Source organism: Silene latifolia, chromosome 1 (genome assembly GCF_048544455.1).
Source record: "Silene latifolia isolate original U9 population chromosome 1, ASM4854445v1, whole genome shotgun sequence".
In the NCBI taxonomy this organism is placed as follows: Eukaryota; Viridiplantae; Streptophyta; class Magnoliopsida; order Caryophyllales; family Caryophyllaceae; genus Silene; species Silene latifolia.
In genome coordinates this window covers 147,315,356-147,333,455 of record NC_133526.1, presented here as the reverse complement: position 1 = coordinate 147,333,455, position 18,100 = coordinate 147,315,356, and the positions used below count along the sequence as shown (strand labels likewise).

The window sequence follows — 18,100 nt, the reverse complement described above, 5'->3', positions numbered from 1 at the left end:
TAAGTTCTTTGCAGCGAAGGACTAAGGGCCTAAGATTATTACTTAGAAGTTTCTCTTCGCGAACAAAACCGACATAAGTCTTATTATCCATATGGACTAAAACCTTAGTGAAATCCATAGCCCTAGCACATTCAAAACCCGTGACAAGAGCCCTCACTTCAGCTCACATCGAGGTGCAAATACCGCAAGAGAAAAGGAAGCCAGTGATGAAAATCCCGTGTCATCTTGAAGCACACCGCTACAACCAGCTAATCCGGGGTTCCCCTTGGAAGCGCCATCAATATTTAGAAGTACCCACCCATGGGGAGAAGTATTCCATCTAATGTATCTTTCTTTCATCGATGCTCCCGGGTTGGGAATAAAAAGCGAAAACGGGTTGAAAGCTTTCTTCGACATATCAAATTTTGGAGAAAACAAATTGGATCAATAGGGTTCTCATCCGCTCTCCCAAACACCACATTATTCCTCCAGTGCCAAATCCACCAGCACGTAATTGCGAACATCATAGACTAATTGGAAGAAGATGAGGGCGAGCCATTACTCAAATTTTATTAGATCCACAGGGGATATGGGTCCGTGTAGAAGGAAGATGAAGACGCACCATCTCCTAGCTGCGTCCATATTTTTTCTGATATAGGACAGAAACGAAGAATATGATCAGACATTTCGTCATTTGAATTGCATCATGGACAAAGTGGGTTATCAACATGGCCTCGTCTTACCCGATTATAATTGGTCATAAAACGACCATGTGCAGCGAGCCAAACAAACATTCAGATTATTTGTTGGATTGGGAGCTTCCATATAATATGCCAAGTAATAGGATTAGTTTTCGGTGGGATGTCCGCATCTTTTATAATAGCGAGGGCAGATTTAATAGAAAACTTGCCATTAGACGAGCCATTCCAATAAAGACAATCCGCCATGTCCGGGTCTGTTGATAAAGAGTAAGCCGCAATTTTCTCGAGCTCTTGTTGTAGTAAAAACTTTGAGAAAACATCCTATTTCCAGTCAGCGTTTTCGTCCCATATTTCGCTTACCGTGGCTCCAAGAATAGCTTCTGGAATAGGAGCGATCGCTTTATCTGATAAGCATCCTTTATCAACACAAGAATGGTCCCAAAACAAAGTCCGTCTTCTATTCCCAATGGCGATTGAAGTGCCTTTGTAGACGAATTCAGATTCAGCTATGATACCCGCCCATACATTGGACATATTCGCTTTCGTTTGGAATATATCAATATCGCATTTTCCGTCACAATACTTTGCTCGGAGAACACGTGCCCAAAGACTGGATGACTCTAGTTTAGTCAAGAAAGTTGCGTTAGATTGTCTCGAGGAATGAATACCTAGGCCGCCTAAGGACTTGGGTCTTTGAATCATTTCCCAATTGATTAAATGAACTTTCTTCTTTTCCTCGGTGCCACACCATAAGAAATGTTGAGTCCTCCTATTAATAATATCACATAATGTTCTCGGTAGCTTAGCCGTTTGCATACTATAATTAGCCAAAGTAGACAGAGACGATTGTACCAGAGTACTCCTACCAGCCAATGATAAGTGTTTAGTTTGCCAGCCAGATAATCTCTTATTGAATTTCTCCTCAAAGTGTGCAAAAGTTAACTTAGTAACTCCTCAATTTATAGTTGGCATTCCTAGGTACGTACCCAGATTAAGAGTTGTATCGAACCCAAGGACACTCGTAGTATTTCACGAACTCCGAAGTATTAGGGGAAAAGAAAACTCTAGACTTAGCAATACTAACCTTTTCTCCTGACGCCTTGCAAAAATTGTCGAGGACGTACTTAATAACGATGGTCTGAGCGACTCTAGCCTCCGCAAACAATATCATGTCATCAGCGAAAAATAAGTTAGAGATCTTAGGATTACCCTTGCAAATTGGGATCGGTAACCAATTAGTATGCCGCACTCGTTCATCAATAGCTTGTTGTAATTTCTTGAGGCACATTATTAACAAGTAGGAAGACAAAGGGTCTCCTTGTTGTACCCCTCGTTTTGGGATAAATTTCTCGGTAGGTTCTCCATTCCACAAAATTTGCATAGACGGAGTAGTTACACATTCCATTATGGTGTCAATAAGCAAAATAGGAAACTGCATATCACGAAGTCTATCTTTGATAAAACTTCATCAAAGTCGATCGTAAGCTTTTTCAAGATCAATCTTAACAACCATATAACCCTTTGCCCCTTTCTTTTTTCGCATAGTATGAATTGCTTTCTGAAATACTACAGTGTTATCAGTAATTTGACGTCCAGGGACAAATCTGCTTTGATTTTCTGACATCAGATGGGGAAGAACTTTCTTTATTCGGTTGGCAATTGTTTTGCTTACATTTTTATAAGCAACATTGCATAGACTAATGGGTTGGAATTGAGAAATATTTTCAGGTGCAACCCCTTTAGGGATGAGAACTAGATGGATATCGTTCATACCTCTTGGAAATCCTTTACCTTCTAAGGCTTGCATTGCCATGGCACAAACAACCGCTTTAATAGATGCCTAGTGTTTTTGATAAAACAAAGCTTGAAAGCCGTCGGGACCCGGGGCTTTAAGAGAGCCGATGTCAAAGATGACCTTTTCCATTTCAGCTAAAGAAAAGTAACTCATCAAACACTCCCAATGCTCATTACTGAACTCCTTAAAGATATCCTATGGTATATAGACTTCATCATTACTTGGAGCTTCCTCGGTATAGAGACTTTTATAATACTCAACAACGAGCTTTTTAACGTCCTCTTTCTCTTCTACCCACTCTCCATTGTCATTTTTTAAGGAGTTAATTTTATTCCTCCACCTGCGCACAAGAGTGATCATATGGAAATAAGAGGTGTTTCTATCGCCATCTTTGATAAATTCAACTCGAAATTTTTGGTACCTTAAAATCTCTTCCCTTTCCAAGACTTCATCTAACTCTTTTCTTAATTTGGCTTCCAATTTAATTAAGTGTCCTTGATGATTAAGAGAAAGCTCTCGCTGACAGCCCTCTATTCATGCTAATAACTCTTGCTTCTTACGAAAAATATTCCCGAAAACTTCTCCGTTCCAATTTTGCAATTTGGAGGAAAAATATAAAAGTTGGGTGACGAGATTATTACCCCTTGACCAGCTGAAATTAACAAACTCGGAAAATTTATCATGGATTAACCACGCAACCTAAAATCGAAAGGGTCTTTGTATCAAATTAAGAGGAGTGAATCCGTTGGGGGAGATTAAAAGAGGAGAATGATACGACTGAAAAGAGGGCAAGTGACGAACACTGAAATCGCTAAAATGAGTGCTCCAATCACTATTACACAATGCTCTATCGAGCCTCGCACTCTGTCGAGTCTCAACCGAATTTCCTCGCGCCCAAGTGTGAGCAGGCCTTGAGAATTCGAGTTCAATTATTTCACAATTATCGACCCAATTATTAAAAACTTCACATTTGCGAGCCATATTATGATCACCCCATGTCGTTCCGCAACAGAACGAGTTTCGTTAAAATCTCCCGCGAGCAGCCACATATGATTATTAGCTTGAGCATACCATTGAAGTTCTTCCCATAATTCATGCCTATTCTGTGGGTTTGGACTGGCGTAAACAACATAAAGAACCAAGGGATGGCTCCCCTGCACGATACTTTGACAATAATAAATTATAAGTGTTCCTTGACGGTATTAACAGTAACAAGTTCCGGGCGCCAATATAGCCATACGCCTCCACTGAAACCCACTGCAACAACTCGACAATGGCCGTTGTAACCCAGAATTCTGCTTATCTTATCGGCATGACTACCCTCCATATGGGTTTCAAGGAGAGCAATGACCGAAGGTTTAAAGTTCTTAATCACTTCTTTAAGAGCATTGATTTTATTTCTATTTATGGTCCCTGAATATTCCACACCATACATGTGATATAGGGTAGATTTGGAGTCAAGGTAGCAATTCTGTCCGATATAATAGGAGGTGCATAATTTAAATATGTTAGATAAGCTCCACTTAGGAGAGACAAAACATGATTAACATTCCATGGTATCGATATCTCCACTTGGAGACTCGACGGGCCCTTCTCGATTGTCTGAAATGTGATGTCCATCATCGGACTTTCTTGTACCATCAACCCCATAAAGGGAACGAGCCTCTTCGGCTTGAGCGACATCGTGTGGTTCCTAGATGAGGGAATCATCTCGAGATGAAGGGGTTGTGGTAGGCATCTGAGTTGGGGTACGGGGGAAGAAGATTGATGATGGGGATCATTTTTGCTATTGTTAGTGTAAGACGTAAGAGCAAGAGGCTTGAAGCCAGGGGGATGTGTATTGGAATCGTATTTGGCTAGAGAGGAATCAATATTATAATTATAGTTAAAATATATTATACAAAAAATTGTTTATCTTACTAATGTCATATATCAAACCAGATAACAATAAATATATTTTATAATTAAAATTATATAAAATAAAAACCTGTAAAAAGGCGTTAATGTAACCCGTTAACCCATATAAGCTCGACCCGTACAAATCCTAAATAGACCCGACTCGTATTTTACCCGGACTCAAAATAATTGAACTCGTAACCCGCTCGCCTGACCCGTTTAATAGGTTTATTCCTAAGTCGGTATCAAATGCACGTTTCAGCTTTAATCTAACTTAATTTGATGGGCTTGGGTTACGAACTTACGATGTAACTACGTAACATTACCACCTCTCAATAAAATTGTTATAATTAATATAAAAATGTTATTCCCTCCGTCTCATTTATTTATTTACTTATCTACTTTTTGGTGTTTCATTTATTTGTTAACTTTAGTTAATAATAAAATATCTCATACTATCTCTTAATCCACGTAAGCCATGCCAGCAACAACTCATCAAATGAAACATCAATTTTGTGACCCCATAACCGACTACGATTGAGCAAGTAACTACTCATGAGCACTAATCATGCCCACGACCACGTCAGAATTCCTGCACCAGATCAAGAACATGCCAAACGTGTTTAAAAACGGAGGCACATGCTTCTCTGATACCTTACATTAACCAGCCCGGCACACTACCACGACATAGCACGCACAACGACTTCAATAAGTGGTAATTAATACAATAAACCCAAAATTGCTACGAAACAAACATTCACTAGTATCAAGTGGTCTAACTATGCACTCATAGCTATACTACTACAATATAGTACCGCAAGCATTTGTCACTGCTACCCAAGTAACATTAATCCTCAACTAACTCGCCGACGGCCTATAAAACTTCTAAGTTCATTCCTTAAGAAATCAACAACAAATAATATGAGCACCAATCACTTTTTATCAGACTAGGACGTACAATACAAGAAGAAAGACGGGGATAGAAAAAATTTATGTTATTACGAAGAGGTAGAGATTTGAAGAAAACGTCGTAAGAATCACCAAAATCCATTGAAAAACGAAGGAATATAAGGATTTGAACTACTCCAATAAGGTAACTTGCAGCGATGAAGAGGAACAAGGGAAATTTAATCTATCAAACACACCTATTATTCAAAATGCTCACTAAGAGACGATTCCATACATCAAATACTATCATCCGGAAGTCACATATGTAAGTGGGTCGACCTAAGTGAAAAGAACTAAACCTACAAATAGGTTGCTCCAAAACCGCAATTGCAGAGGTAGTTTTGCGATGGGGGAAATTATGAATTATTTTCTATGAAATAGATGAGGCTAAGCCTGAAAAATAGTTACATACATAAAGAGGGGAGTGAGAGAAATATAATGACGATGGTAGTTTATTGTCTAGTAGTTAGAGCAAAGAGAATGGAGGTAACGAAGGTAGCATGAGTGAGACGAAAAAATGGATGACAATCATTTGGTGAGTGGCTACATTATATAAGTAGGCTTACGTGGCTTCATGCCCTTTTGCTTGCCGTTTGTACTTTAGTTCGATTTATACCTCCTTTTGTCTTGACTTGTAGGTTTATTGGAAGTTGAGGTTTAAACGAGACAAGAAGGACGATGAAGATAGTGAACATGAAATAGAAGGAGAAGAAAGGAAGAAGAGCCAATGAGGGCTCCTGGACGGCCGGTGGACAACCTGTCTATCGGCTGGGAGACCCCCATGGCATTTTGAAGATTAAAAGAGAATTTGACTCGCCGCAGGGATTGAGCCGACAAACTACCAATCGGCTCCCAATCCCCCTAATGTAAAGACCTAAGGGCAAATCAAGAGAGAAGGCCCAACCCCCCAGCCAGCAGGACAGTCTACCGACTCGGCGACCCCCTTAGCATTTTTGGAGTCAAAATTGGAATGCACTCGGCACAGGTAGAGTGGGCGGCAGATACTTTTGTAATTTACCCTATTTAGAACCCTAATTGAGGGAACATTATGTACCCCCTCCCCTCTCATAATTTGTCTTAAAACACAACCCTAGATCTGGGAATTATTTTTCTTAGACTTAATCTTTCCTTAATCAAGTTTAATCTTTCCTTTGTTTTAGCCAAATTACTTAACAAAATAGTATAGTTCTACTCTAGTTTAGTGTTTAGTACTTCAAAGAAGGGTTTGTAAGGAGATTGAAGAAATTCTTCTTCATTATTTTTTTTTTTGATGATGAGGGGGTTGAATCCCCCCCGAGCCCATGCATTCCCGCACCACCACATGGACCATGTAAGCCACCCCCTTCGAGGGCTGTAGTGGCCAAGTGATCATCGCCTCAGTTGGTAGTCGAACCCGAGATCTCTCAACTCCTGCACTTCTGCAAGCTTCAAGGTTTAACTCGGCTACCACTGGACTAACACCACTTGGTTAATTCTTCTTCATTATTAATCCAAGTTTGCACCTTTATTATTGTTGGTATCATCTTCTTCTCTTTACTTTGTTTTAATCTTGTTCTAGTTTCATTAATGTTATAATTAGTTGATTTGCTTCTAGATTATCATGTTTAATTCCATCTTTGCTTTGAATATCAACAATTTTGCTTGTGTTGTTATTAGCATGAGTGAGTAGATCCCTTTTCTAGGGTAAAGGGGGATCTATGGTAGGATTAAATGGGTAGATCAACATGTTATATTGATTGGAAAATCGTCTTGGCTTAGTCTTTCAATCTTATGCTTGAGTAGTGTTTGGTGAAATGTTTCAATGAAAATTGATCATTTTTCTATGTGATTTACTTGTTCTAAAACAAAAGCTTGTGACTTGTGATAAGGTGGTGTAAAATTGATGAGTATAGACTAATTAGGGGTAAAGACATGATTAGCCTTTACTTATGGTTTGTCTCAAATCGATAGATTTAGACTTACTTTGACTACCCTTGACAATCTAAGAAACACTTGACCAAACGATCTACCTTCCATCTCTACTATAGTGAACCCAAAACCCTAAATTCCCCCCATATTTGGATATATCATTATCATAACTTGCATCTAGTTATAATATTAGTTTATTAACCATTCAAATCTTATTTACTTGACTAAATTAGGACTCTAATCGACCTAAACAATAATCCATATCATCCTTGCGTTCGACCCCAACTTATACTACATTTGTTGGGTTTATAAATTGTGTTTGATATTTGGGAGTACGACAAACCACTTATTACCAAATTTGTACCTATTGTTTCAAAAACTTAAATTAAAAGAATTTTTCAAGAACAATTTATACTATATTGCTTGTGTAATAATTTGATCATCTATATTAATTTATTTTATACAAAATAAAGTATATTGTTTATTCACATGTAGAAAATAATACTTTTTTTTAATGTGAAACAAATGTCTTACATTTTTTCAAGGTAAAACAAATATTATACATTTTTCTTTGATCCCGAGCATAGTCTATGCTACGAAACATGGACGATATCTTTTTACAATGATATATATGGAGTACACAGTTTACTCCCTTTAAACAGTATCTGACATCTTGTCTGCTATATGTCGGTTAATTTTGATTTTTTTTTTTGTTTTTTTTTTTTGCGTTTTGTGTAGTGTGGATATTGGGTAGTTTAATTTACAAATTTGTGCTTTATTTTCTAATAAGTGTTGTGATGTTGACACATCAACATTTATTATAGAGGATTAACAACGATACTCTACTGGTTGTCGCTTTAGTAAATAAGGGATAACTAATTGTGATACAAATACTTTTACCTCGAATAATGCGGGCTAGTAATGTGAAGGATATAGAGTAGCAAGCGATTCGTTAAAATATTATTTATATGCAATTGTTGTCTAGTATAACAACTATTAACTTATATAACCGAAAATACGAGGTGCTAAAATATCAATATCTCAACCAATGAGACCCTTATGTTTATTGTTTGAATAGATACTTGAAAACATTATATATAATATATGAAATATTATTCGTTAATATGTTCATTTATTTAAACTTAAAGCATTTTAAAACATTTCAAAATAAAACTCTATTTAGTATTTTAAGAAATTGTTGAGATCTAATTAGTTTTCAATTTCTTTTAAATCTATACAACATTATTTAGGAAAAATAATTAATTTTTTTAAAATGAAATATAATTTACTGGAAAAAAAATTGGTGCTCCTGGGTATCAAAATCCAACATGTTTTTTGTACAGTAGTAATTAAATCGCATAGATATCAGCTGTTCTACTTTGTAAAAACTTTGAGACGTGATATTAGATTCATGCATCCATCCAGGTATAAGCTCATTTAACTTTTCAAATCTACCGTACTTATACCGCGTCAGTGATAATAAAAATGGAAAGTACATTTATTATATGCTATATTGAAAAGTACATTTCAAACTCAATGAAAAACATCTGACCCATATGAGATAACGTAAGAAAACACATGTGATGCAAAGAAGAACAATTAAATTAGAGTTCGACATACCCAAATTAAACCGGCCCTGAAAAGACAAAGACAAAGACTCATACTTCTCATTCTGACTCAAATAACTTAGACGAAGAGAATATTAATAGACGGAACACTATGACCATATATGATGACTCGGCATAAAACTAATCCCCGGGAGGCACGTCAACGTTCGATGTTAATAACATTCAGTTCTTCAAGAGGAAAACTGAACACAACCTGATCTTCATAACCATCTACCCTCAACTCAAAGCTCTCCACATAGTCACTAGTGAAGATTGGAGGTTTCATATAACTCTTAGCAAGCAATTTTTTCTCTTGGCTTCTAAGATTGTAAGAGAATGCACCTCCTTTTTCTCCACCAAAGAGCAAATTACCATCACTCCTTAAATAAAAACAATTTTCATATAATTGCAAGTTAAATGTATATTGTTTGCTCCAAGATGAGCCTCTCATAACCCAAATGTTGGTATAATCAGGAAAGATGTCTACCAATGCAATACATTTGTCTAAGATGCTAGGAAATCGTTCATGGGATTGAGTATCAATAATGTCGCAATTAGGTAACTCAATGTAATTAAACACTTCATTACCAACATGAAATGACACTAAGTGAGGAAATTTACCTTTTGTAGTAGTTTTATTAGGATCAATCCCCATCCAATATATAACCCCGTCTAAGTAGGATTTTGGGGCCTCTTTATCCCAAAAACATGGTCCTTTTTTCAAAGTAACCCTTTCCCAATAGTTATCACTGAAGGTGTAAATTTCGACACGTTTAGGGAAATCGACTTCATCTTGGGCATGAAGACTCGCTACTATCTTATAGTCTTTTTTGATTGGGTCGTAACCAAAAGCGCAATCAATATCGAAATTTCCTATTGATTCCGCGAGTTGGGGAAGACGGACATCAAAGGCCTTTTTCAGCGAAGGATTCCATAGAAAAATTTTTGCGAGTTCCTTGTAATCTTTCATGTATTTTTTTAGGCAAAGCACACCATTGATGTAACCGGTGGCTTCATAGTCGGTATAATAACCAACACTAAATTTATGCTTAGACATTTGTCTAAATGTGTCGGCACGACGAATCGTACAAAGTTGTTTAGTAGTGCATGTCACATGTTGTTCTAAGACTAGTAAACGAGACTCTTGTCTATCTTTGAGGGTTTTAAGATGCATAGATGTAAATTGTGGATCATCAATGAGAGAACGCCACAATCTAGAGACACGTCGAAATCTTAGGATAGGTTTTATTGGTAATCTAGCAAGTATTTCACCCCATATTTCTTCTGGAAGTGTAGACTTATTAGACAATTTATTTCTCTTTTTCTTCCCCATGTATGAAGCAAAATTTATGCTCCAAAGAGAAGATAAATGAGGAGCAATGAGGGATTTTATGTGTGGAGTATGTGTAATACGTACTGGTAATTTATAAGGAGGAGTGTAAGTTGGTTGGACTTTAAAAAATTGTGTAATAGGTAGTATATCAAGTTATAAGGTTAGGTTGAACATAAATAGTCTAAAATTACAAATGTAAATTGGTGGTTCATTTGAGATCACCATTTTAGGATGGACAAAAAAGAAAATAAAGACTTTTTTTCTTCTTAAGTTTGATGTCATTCCTATGTTATACGATCACGTGCCAAAATAGTCCACCACATAATCGGGAAATAGTAATGTATACGATCACGTGCTAAATTAGTGCATCACGCAAATCGTAAATAGTATGGTATATGATCACGTGCTAAATCAATGCATCATGTGAATTGTAAATAACTGGTAATAATAACTGAAGTGGCTTACTTTCAATTTTAAAGTATGAATACAAATCACATATTATATTTTAAGGTTACTATAACCGTGCGAATAATGAATGTGTCCTTACTGATCGTAGAGATGTTCACTGTAATGAGAATGAAATATCCTTTGCAAAACCAATTAAATCGTTTATATGTTACAAATCCTACAATACTTTATTAGTATAATTAGACACCATTATAGATGACTGTTTTGAAATGGATAAATTGAGATAACCAGTTTTTTTTTTCTTTTTAACTTTGTTGGCATTCTTTTGTGTTCTGACCACGTGTCAAATCAGTCCATCACGTGAATCATTATTAATTGTCAAAAGTAAAGTTATTAACTTAATTCCAATATCAAATACATACAATTCGACTAATTTCATTTTACATGGTTTGTATTTAATCTAGTGCGATAATGCTTGTCTACACTATAACAATTGCGTAGTTCACCGTGACGGATAATACCAAAATATTTCATATTATTACAAATCTTAAAAGAACAACTGCTAGTATATTTTTACTGGGTTTTACAAGGCACCTTGACGGATGGATAATAAGAGGAAACAAATACTTTTTTTCTTCTTAAGTTCGATTGCATTCCTTTATTATCTGATCATGTGCAAAATTTGTTCATCACATGAATCGTAATTGCCTAGTAAACTACAAAAACATAGTCACTTACCATATGAAAAAAATTAGTGGGTAATATATAAAATTGGTAAGTAAAACCCCATTTAGCAAATAAAGTTTGAATGTTGGCGTCTATTTTTAATGGTCAGTAAATTTGGTCGATAAATAAAATTACCGACCGATAACTGCTTAATCGTAAAGTTAGCGGCAGAGTACTTGGTCATTAAATTGTGCAATTCAGTCGTCGGTGAAACTGTAAGAGAGCTTATCTGTAAAAGCACGGTCTATTAATCTTTACCAACAGATATCAGTCGGTATCATTTAGTTCACATGTAGTAGCTAATGGTCGATGCTTTTTTGCGATTGAATGTCTTCGTTACCGACCAAGATACATTCAGCCGTAAACTGCCGAGCACTTTATATCTACCAACTGCTCTCAGTCGTTGATTCACATTTCTGATAGAGGATTTCTTCTGTCGGTATTCGTTAGACTGTAAATCAGATAACCTATTTCTAGTAGTGGTAAATGGACCATTTGTTTTCAATATCTGGTAAATAAAATCCAACATATTACATCTTTAACGATGCGTTATTTCGGTTCTTTTTGGTAAAATTAGATGAAAAAAGGTAGCTAAAAATTTTAAAATATATGAAACTTGAAATATGATGTAACCGTATTATTGCTCTTTAGCTTTTAATTTATGTTCATTCGTCCCCCCCAAAAAAAAACGATGATTAATGCTGAAAGTTAGAGGTAACACGTATCCTTTACTTCTAAAATGCAAAAAGTTCACTAAATAGAAGCTTAGAAATAAGTGTTTCTCTAGGAATAGTGTTTTCCCTTTGCCTTCTCCACTCTTGATATTCCCCTTACAATCTCTTCCCTCCATTTCTTCCAATTACTCACCTTCTTTATGAACCACTCATATTCCCTCCTAACCCTCTCCAATCCGACGCCATCTTCAAGCGTGCATCTCGGGGCTCAGCATAAGGAGCTTATATGTGAAGTTTTTCCCCTAACCCCATTCTTCAAACTCACTTGATTTGTTTTACTTTGTTTGCGTTTTAACTCCTCCATTCAATCAAATCTATGTCCATTGTTCAATCTTATTTGCTGCTGTGACGAATATCTTTTAGTGTTGTTGATTGCGATAGAAGATATTCATTATTGTTCTTAAAAGTGGATTATTCGCGCAAAGATTTTTGTTGTGAGGTAATTATTTAATTATTAACATTACGAAACCGAGATGACAGTCCAATGTTCAACTGATGATTGTTGTTGTGATTGATTGTAATGTTAATAATACAATCAATCATCAATAAGATGAAGCAACGGATGATTGTTTATAAGACTCTATTGTTCATGAGACTCTATTTTGATGATTGATTGTATTATCATATGAAACTTAATCTTACTGAGGGTGTTTGGCTGTCTCTCTTGGAATGGATTGGAATAGATTTGTTCCATTTCAATGTTTGGTTGAAGTCTTTTGGAATGGAGTTAGATACCCAATGGAGTCCAACTCCATTCCACCCCCCTAGAATCCCATACCCAACTTCCCCCCTTGGTATCAAACTCCATTCCTCCCTTCTACAATTTTAAGATGAACCAAACAAGTTTAGGAGGGAATGGATTTAGAACCCCATACCATTATGGATTCATATTCCAATCCATTCATTCCATGCTATTGAACCAAACGGACCCTAAGGCCCTGTTCTTTTAGACTTAAAGTCACTTAATTTCAGTTCACTTCAGATCCTATAAAGTTCGATTCGATTCGATTCGAGATCCTATAAGTTCAGTTCAGATCCTATAAGTTCAGTTCAATTCAGATCTTATAAGTTCAGTTCAGTTCAGATCCAATAAGTTCAGTTTAGATCCTATAAGTTCAGTTAAGTTCAGATCCTATAAGTTCAGTTCAGATCCTATAAATTCAGTTCAGAAAAATTCAGATCCTATAAATTTAGTTCAGAAAAGCTATATACGGAGTATAATTTTTAAGACCGATACAAAAATATTTGACATTAATTATTCGATACATACATTATTATTTTAAAAAAAAATCACTCTTCTCATTAATAATTTCAGCGTCACAATAGATTTGGGCATGTTTGATAAAAAGCGGAATAAAGCCATGTATTAGGTACGAAACAACATAGTAAAAAACATTTGGCGAGGCAATGGATCCGTTGTTGAGAGTGATAGTGAAGATGGAAGTGATGAAGATTATGATAATATGGAAATAAATGGTTAGAAAAAAAGATATAATATGTGATTTATTTGTTATCTTAATGTAATCGTAGTATAATGTATGAACAAACCAATGCATATAAAGGGGAAAAAAATTATTATTTTACCTTGTGTTTTAGACTATAATTTTTTTTATCAGTGTTCTCTCTTGACAAGTAATAGTAGTAGTAGTAGTAGTAGTAGTAGTAGTAGTAGTAGTAGTAGTAGTAGTAGTAGTAGTAATAATAATAATAATAATAATAATAATAATAATAATAATAATAATAATAATAATAATAATAATAATAATAATAATAATAATAATAATAATAATAATAATAATAATAATAATAATAATAATAATAATAATAATAATAATAATAATAATAATAATAATAATAATAATAATAATAATAATAATAATAATAATAATAATAATAATAATAATAATAATAATAATAATAATAATAATAATAATAATAATAATAATAATAATAATAATAATAATAATAATAATAATAATAATAATAATAATAATAATAATAATTAAGTTAAATAAAATAAAATAAAGTTAAGTTCGGCTCCTATAAGTTCAGTTCAGAAAAGTTCAGATCTTATAAGTTCGGTTTAGTTCAGATCTTATAAGTTCATTTCAGTTCAGATCCTATAAGTTCAGTTCAAATCCTATAATTCAGTTCAGTTCAGATCCTATAAGTTCAGATCAGTTCAGATCCTATAAGTTCAGTTCAGATCCTATAAGTTCAGTTCAGTTCATTCAGATCCTATAAGTTCAGTTCAGTTCAGATCAGATTCGTTTCAGTCTAAAAGAACAGGGCCTAAGTGTAATATTAATATTATTACTATAGTCGATTATTGTAATACCCCGTGTTTCTGGTCATATACTCGGCCGAGTACAGCTGAGTACCCGACCGAGTGGGAATTGGCTCGACCAAGTATATCAAATGGTCTTTGTACCAACTCCTGGAGAGCGTCACTCGACCGAGTGGACCCACACTCGATCGACTGAGCCGAGCACTCGATCGAGTGTCTTGTCTCAGACCTAGTTTTACGTGTGTAGGTTTTATTAGGATGGGCCTTGGTATATAAACACCTTTTTCAGATTTTCCCTTTCATTTCTCAACCCTAAATGTAATATTACTGAAGTTGATGGTATATATAGTTGAGTAATATGTGTAAGTAGTGTCGTAATGCGAGTTAGTAACGATAGCATTTTGATTGCGGTACAAGTGTAAGTAGAGTAGGTTCTGAGTGATAGGGAGTATGAGTGAACTCCGAGGACCAAGTTCAATTTTAAGGAGGAAAGATTGTAATACTCCAAATATTTAACGTGTTTTCTATAATTATTTTATTTGTATAAGTGATTTGGATATTTTAGAATATAAAATTTGTAAAGAATTTGAAAGAAACTCGGTCTGCGAGTTTGGTCGTTCAACTATTATTATCTACTCTCATAAATATTATTATTACCCAAGACCTAACCCTAGGTTTTACCATGTGTTTCATCCATTCTAAATTTCCTTTGCGCCTGATACAAACTACACTCCTTTATCTCTACCATTATGTCTACATCATCAATTTTTATCATCATAGTATTTTGTCGTAAACATCATAATTTTATCATTATGAATTATGATACCAACAATGAACTTGCAGCCTCATTCTTTTCTTTACTCAATTTATCGCCGACTGAAATATGCGAGCGATTCCTCTTGCGTACAATTCATATTGAGTTTAAAGGTAATACTATTCTACCGGCCCTATTATATTTATTATTATTCGAGGTGTTGTGAATAACGTGCTAACTGTTATTAATTTATTATTACTTCCTGTGTACCGAACTTTTATTTGGGAGAGATTGTTATTGATTGTTCTTCATACTTAATAGTTAATATTTTTTATAAGTTAATTAATTTGTGAGATGGGTTATTTTCTTGTGCTTGACATAGAGGATGATTTAGAAATCTGGGATGGAATCGTGTGTAGGCAGTGTACGAGTGAATTGTTTCATACTTAATCGTGGGTTGGAAAAGATAATGGTGATTGATTATGGCTTGATAGCTTGTTCGTGAGTTTGTGTTTAGATGGTTACATGGGTTTTGAGTTTTGCAATAAGAGATTAGTGCATGAAATACATTATAATATTGTAAATTGTTAGACCAAATAATTAAGCAGATGTTGGATTATATCGAATGTTGGCTTTTGTTTGGTATTGTATTTTTTATTCTCGTTTTCTTTGACCTTGACTCGTGGGTGAGTAGCCTAAAGTCTTACTCTAAGTGTTGGCCAGTTCCTTTAAAGGATTATTTGACGATATTGATATTGAAATTGAGATTGGTTACAGGTATTGAGTTACTGGGGCCTATGTGCATGGTTATTGAGTTATATCTTATGAGTTTATTCTCGATATTGAGATGCAAATATTATTTCGCGGTTTACCGCCAATTCACTCACCCCTTGTCCTGGTCTTAGGGTTGACGATGAGAATGCGATATCTGGTTACTATGGACTAATATATTATGAGACGGAGTAATCAGATGAGACTTGGTTAATTATTGGGATGAGAGAGTTTATTATATTATGAAATTAGAACGGAGTTGGTTTGAGATACTGATTAGTTAACGGGGAGTGTTTTTATTATTCTGTTTATTTATTTTTATTTTAACGTGTGTGTGTTTCCAATCCATGGCCAAAATTAAGCTGCTTCTATTGAGGTATTATCTGTTACTTAGCTCCCCGACTGACGTGTTTTCTCCCTTTGGGCTATTCGTCATGGGGGTAGTCCTTTGTGTCTTCCGATTTTTCTTTCAGGTCTTCCGCTGCTATTCAAAAAGGATTTTATTTCAAGTGTTTGTAAAGTTTTAGTTCATTTTGTATATTTTATTTTAAGAGACATTTTGTAAGAAAAACTTTGTATATTAATTATAATATCTCTGTATTTTGGCGAGCTTTATACGTAAAAGTTAGTTTAATTTAGCCAAAAATCAGGGGTGTTACAATTGGTATCAGAGCCAGGTTCCTCAGGCCTAAACCAATGAACAATAATAAACTTACGATGTGTCTAATAAAATGAACCCCGGTTTAAAACTGTTAGGAGCCCCTCTTAGTGCGGTTAAGAAGGATCTCTTAATTCGTACCATGTCCCTCTCAGTTTTGAACCAGATACCTTGGGTAAGGATATCGAGAGATGGGTAATTAAAAAGAATGTTGATTAAATATGGGTCCATTAATGCTTTAAGTTAGGTATTTATCTAACCTTGTTGTAGGATGCGAAGTGAGTTAAGTATTGTAAGGTGGCATGAATGGCCTAAGGCCATGTGATATTGAAGTAATATTGGGATTTTTGCAACTTAGGTGATCAAATGTATTGTGTAGTGGATTGGATTATCAATTGGTTTATATATATGAGAATGCAGATGCTAATAATATTAGTGGGATATTTTACATGTGTGGATGTTGTACGATATGTGAAGTATAAATTTCATGTCTAGTGATATGCGGATTTTGTGAACCCGAAACCATGTTTAGCTATTTCTAGTTAGCAATGGAGATATTAATGATGTGAACTAGAGAATGAGTATTTCTTTATTTCAAAGAGTAATCTTGTACCTAAGGTTTGGATAATGGCATATGGTAAAATATGGTGTTGAGATACCTTCAGAGAAGACAATGAGCTGTGATGAAGTGAGTAGATGAGTAACTATCTTATTGTGGAGGGTAATAAGATGAGAAGGATGTCATTAATAATTTATGAGTCAAATAGGAAGATATATATATATATATATATATATATATATATATATATATATATATATATATATATATATATATATATAGATTTAGGATCCGGTGAGAACGAACACTCGGTGAGAACGACCTTTATATTAAAACCTAACGCGCGTCATTAGTTTCTCAAAACCAAACATCATCTCTCATCCTCTGCCAATCATATCCTTCCTCAAACCCAAATCCCTTATCACAACCTACCACCCTACCATCGTCTCCGGCAACGATCGCAACATCGCCGGCGACGAATCAACTTCTCTGAGCCTTCTCCTGACACTCGACACTACAAACCTCGACGCTGCAATCACCCCGCACTTGCACCTGTCAGTTGCCGGCATCCACCATCATCGTGTATCTCCAAAATCTTAAATCGTCATCACGAACTACCTTGATGCCGGCTCAACTCCGTTGAATCTATTCGACATTTCGAACTGTCATTATTCTTGAATTGGCAAGACAGGTTACGATTTCAAAAATGGGTCTGATCTCAATCTTTTGACCAGAATGTCATGCCAATTTTATTTAAAATGGGTCTCCAATCATTTTCTAGCTCAATAAAAGACTCGATGCTCACATGTAAATATGGGGATTCCAGGCACAAGTTCTCTATGATGGTCCGGTCACGGAAAAAGGAGCCATCTAATACAGCCATACTAGTGAACATTAGTCGCTTGTATTCAAAATCATGAGCGAATTGAACATTATTTTCAAAACCTTCTTTTATCTGTCTTTATTTCAGCAATTTCGGACATTGGAATACTGTCATCAACAATAGAAGCAACTTGAGGCATCTGTTTAATAAATA

General features: G+C 35.1%; 1 protein-coding gene across 1 annotated transcript; it reads right to left on the bottom strand.

Moving 5' to 3' along the window:
• Window positions 1–8,994: 8,994 nt before the first annotated feature.
• LOC141657588 (F-box/kelch-repeat protein At3g23880-like) lies at window positions 8,995–10,167 on the bottom strand. The gene has a single exon (XM_074464873.1). It carries the CDS (start codon window positions 10,165–10,167, stop codon window positions 8,995–8,997), a length of 1,173 nt encoding a protein of 390 aa, XP_074320974.1.
• Between the last annotated feature and the right edge of the window lie 7,933 nt (window positions 10,168–18,100).

Excerpts from the sequence above, each read along its gene's own strand:
- LOC141657588 (XM_074464873.1), bottom strand. The coding sequence starts at position 10,167 with ATGGGGAAGAAAAAGAGAAATAAATTGTCTAATAAGTCTACACTTCCA.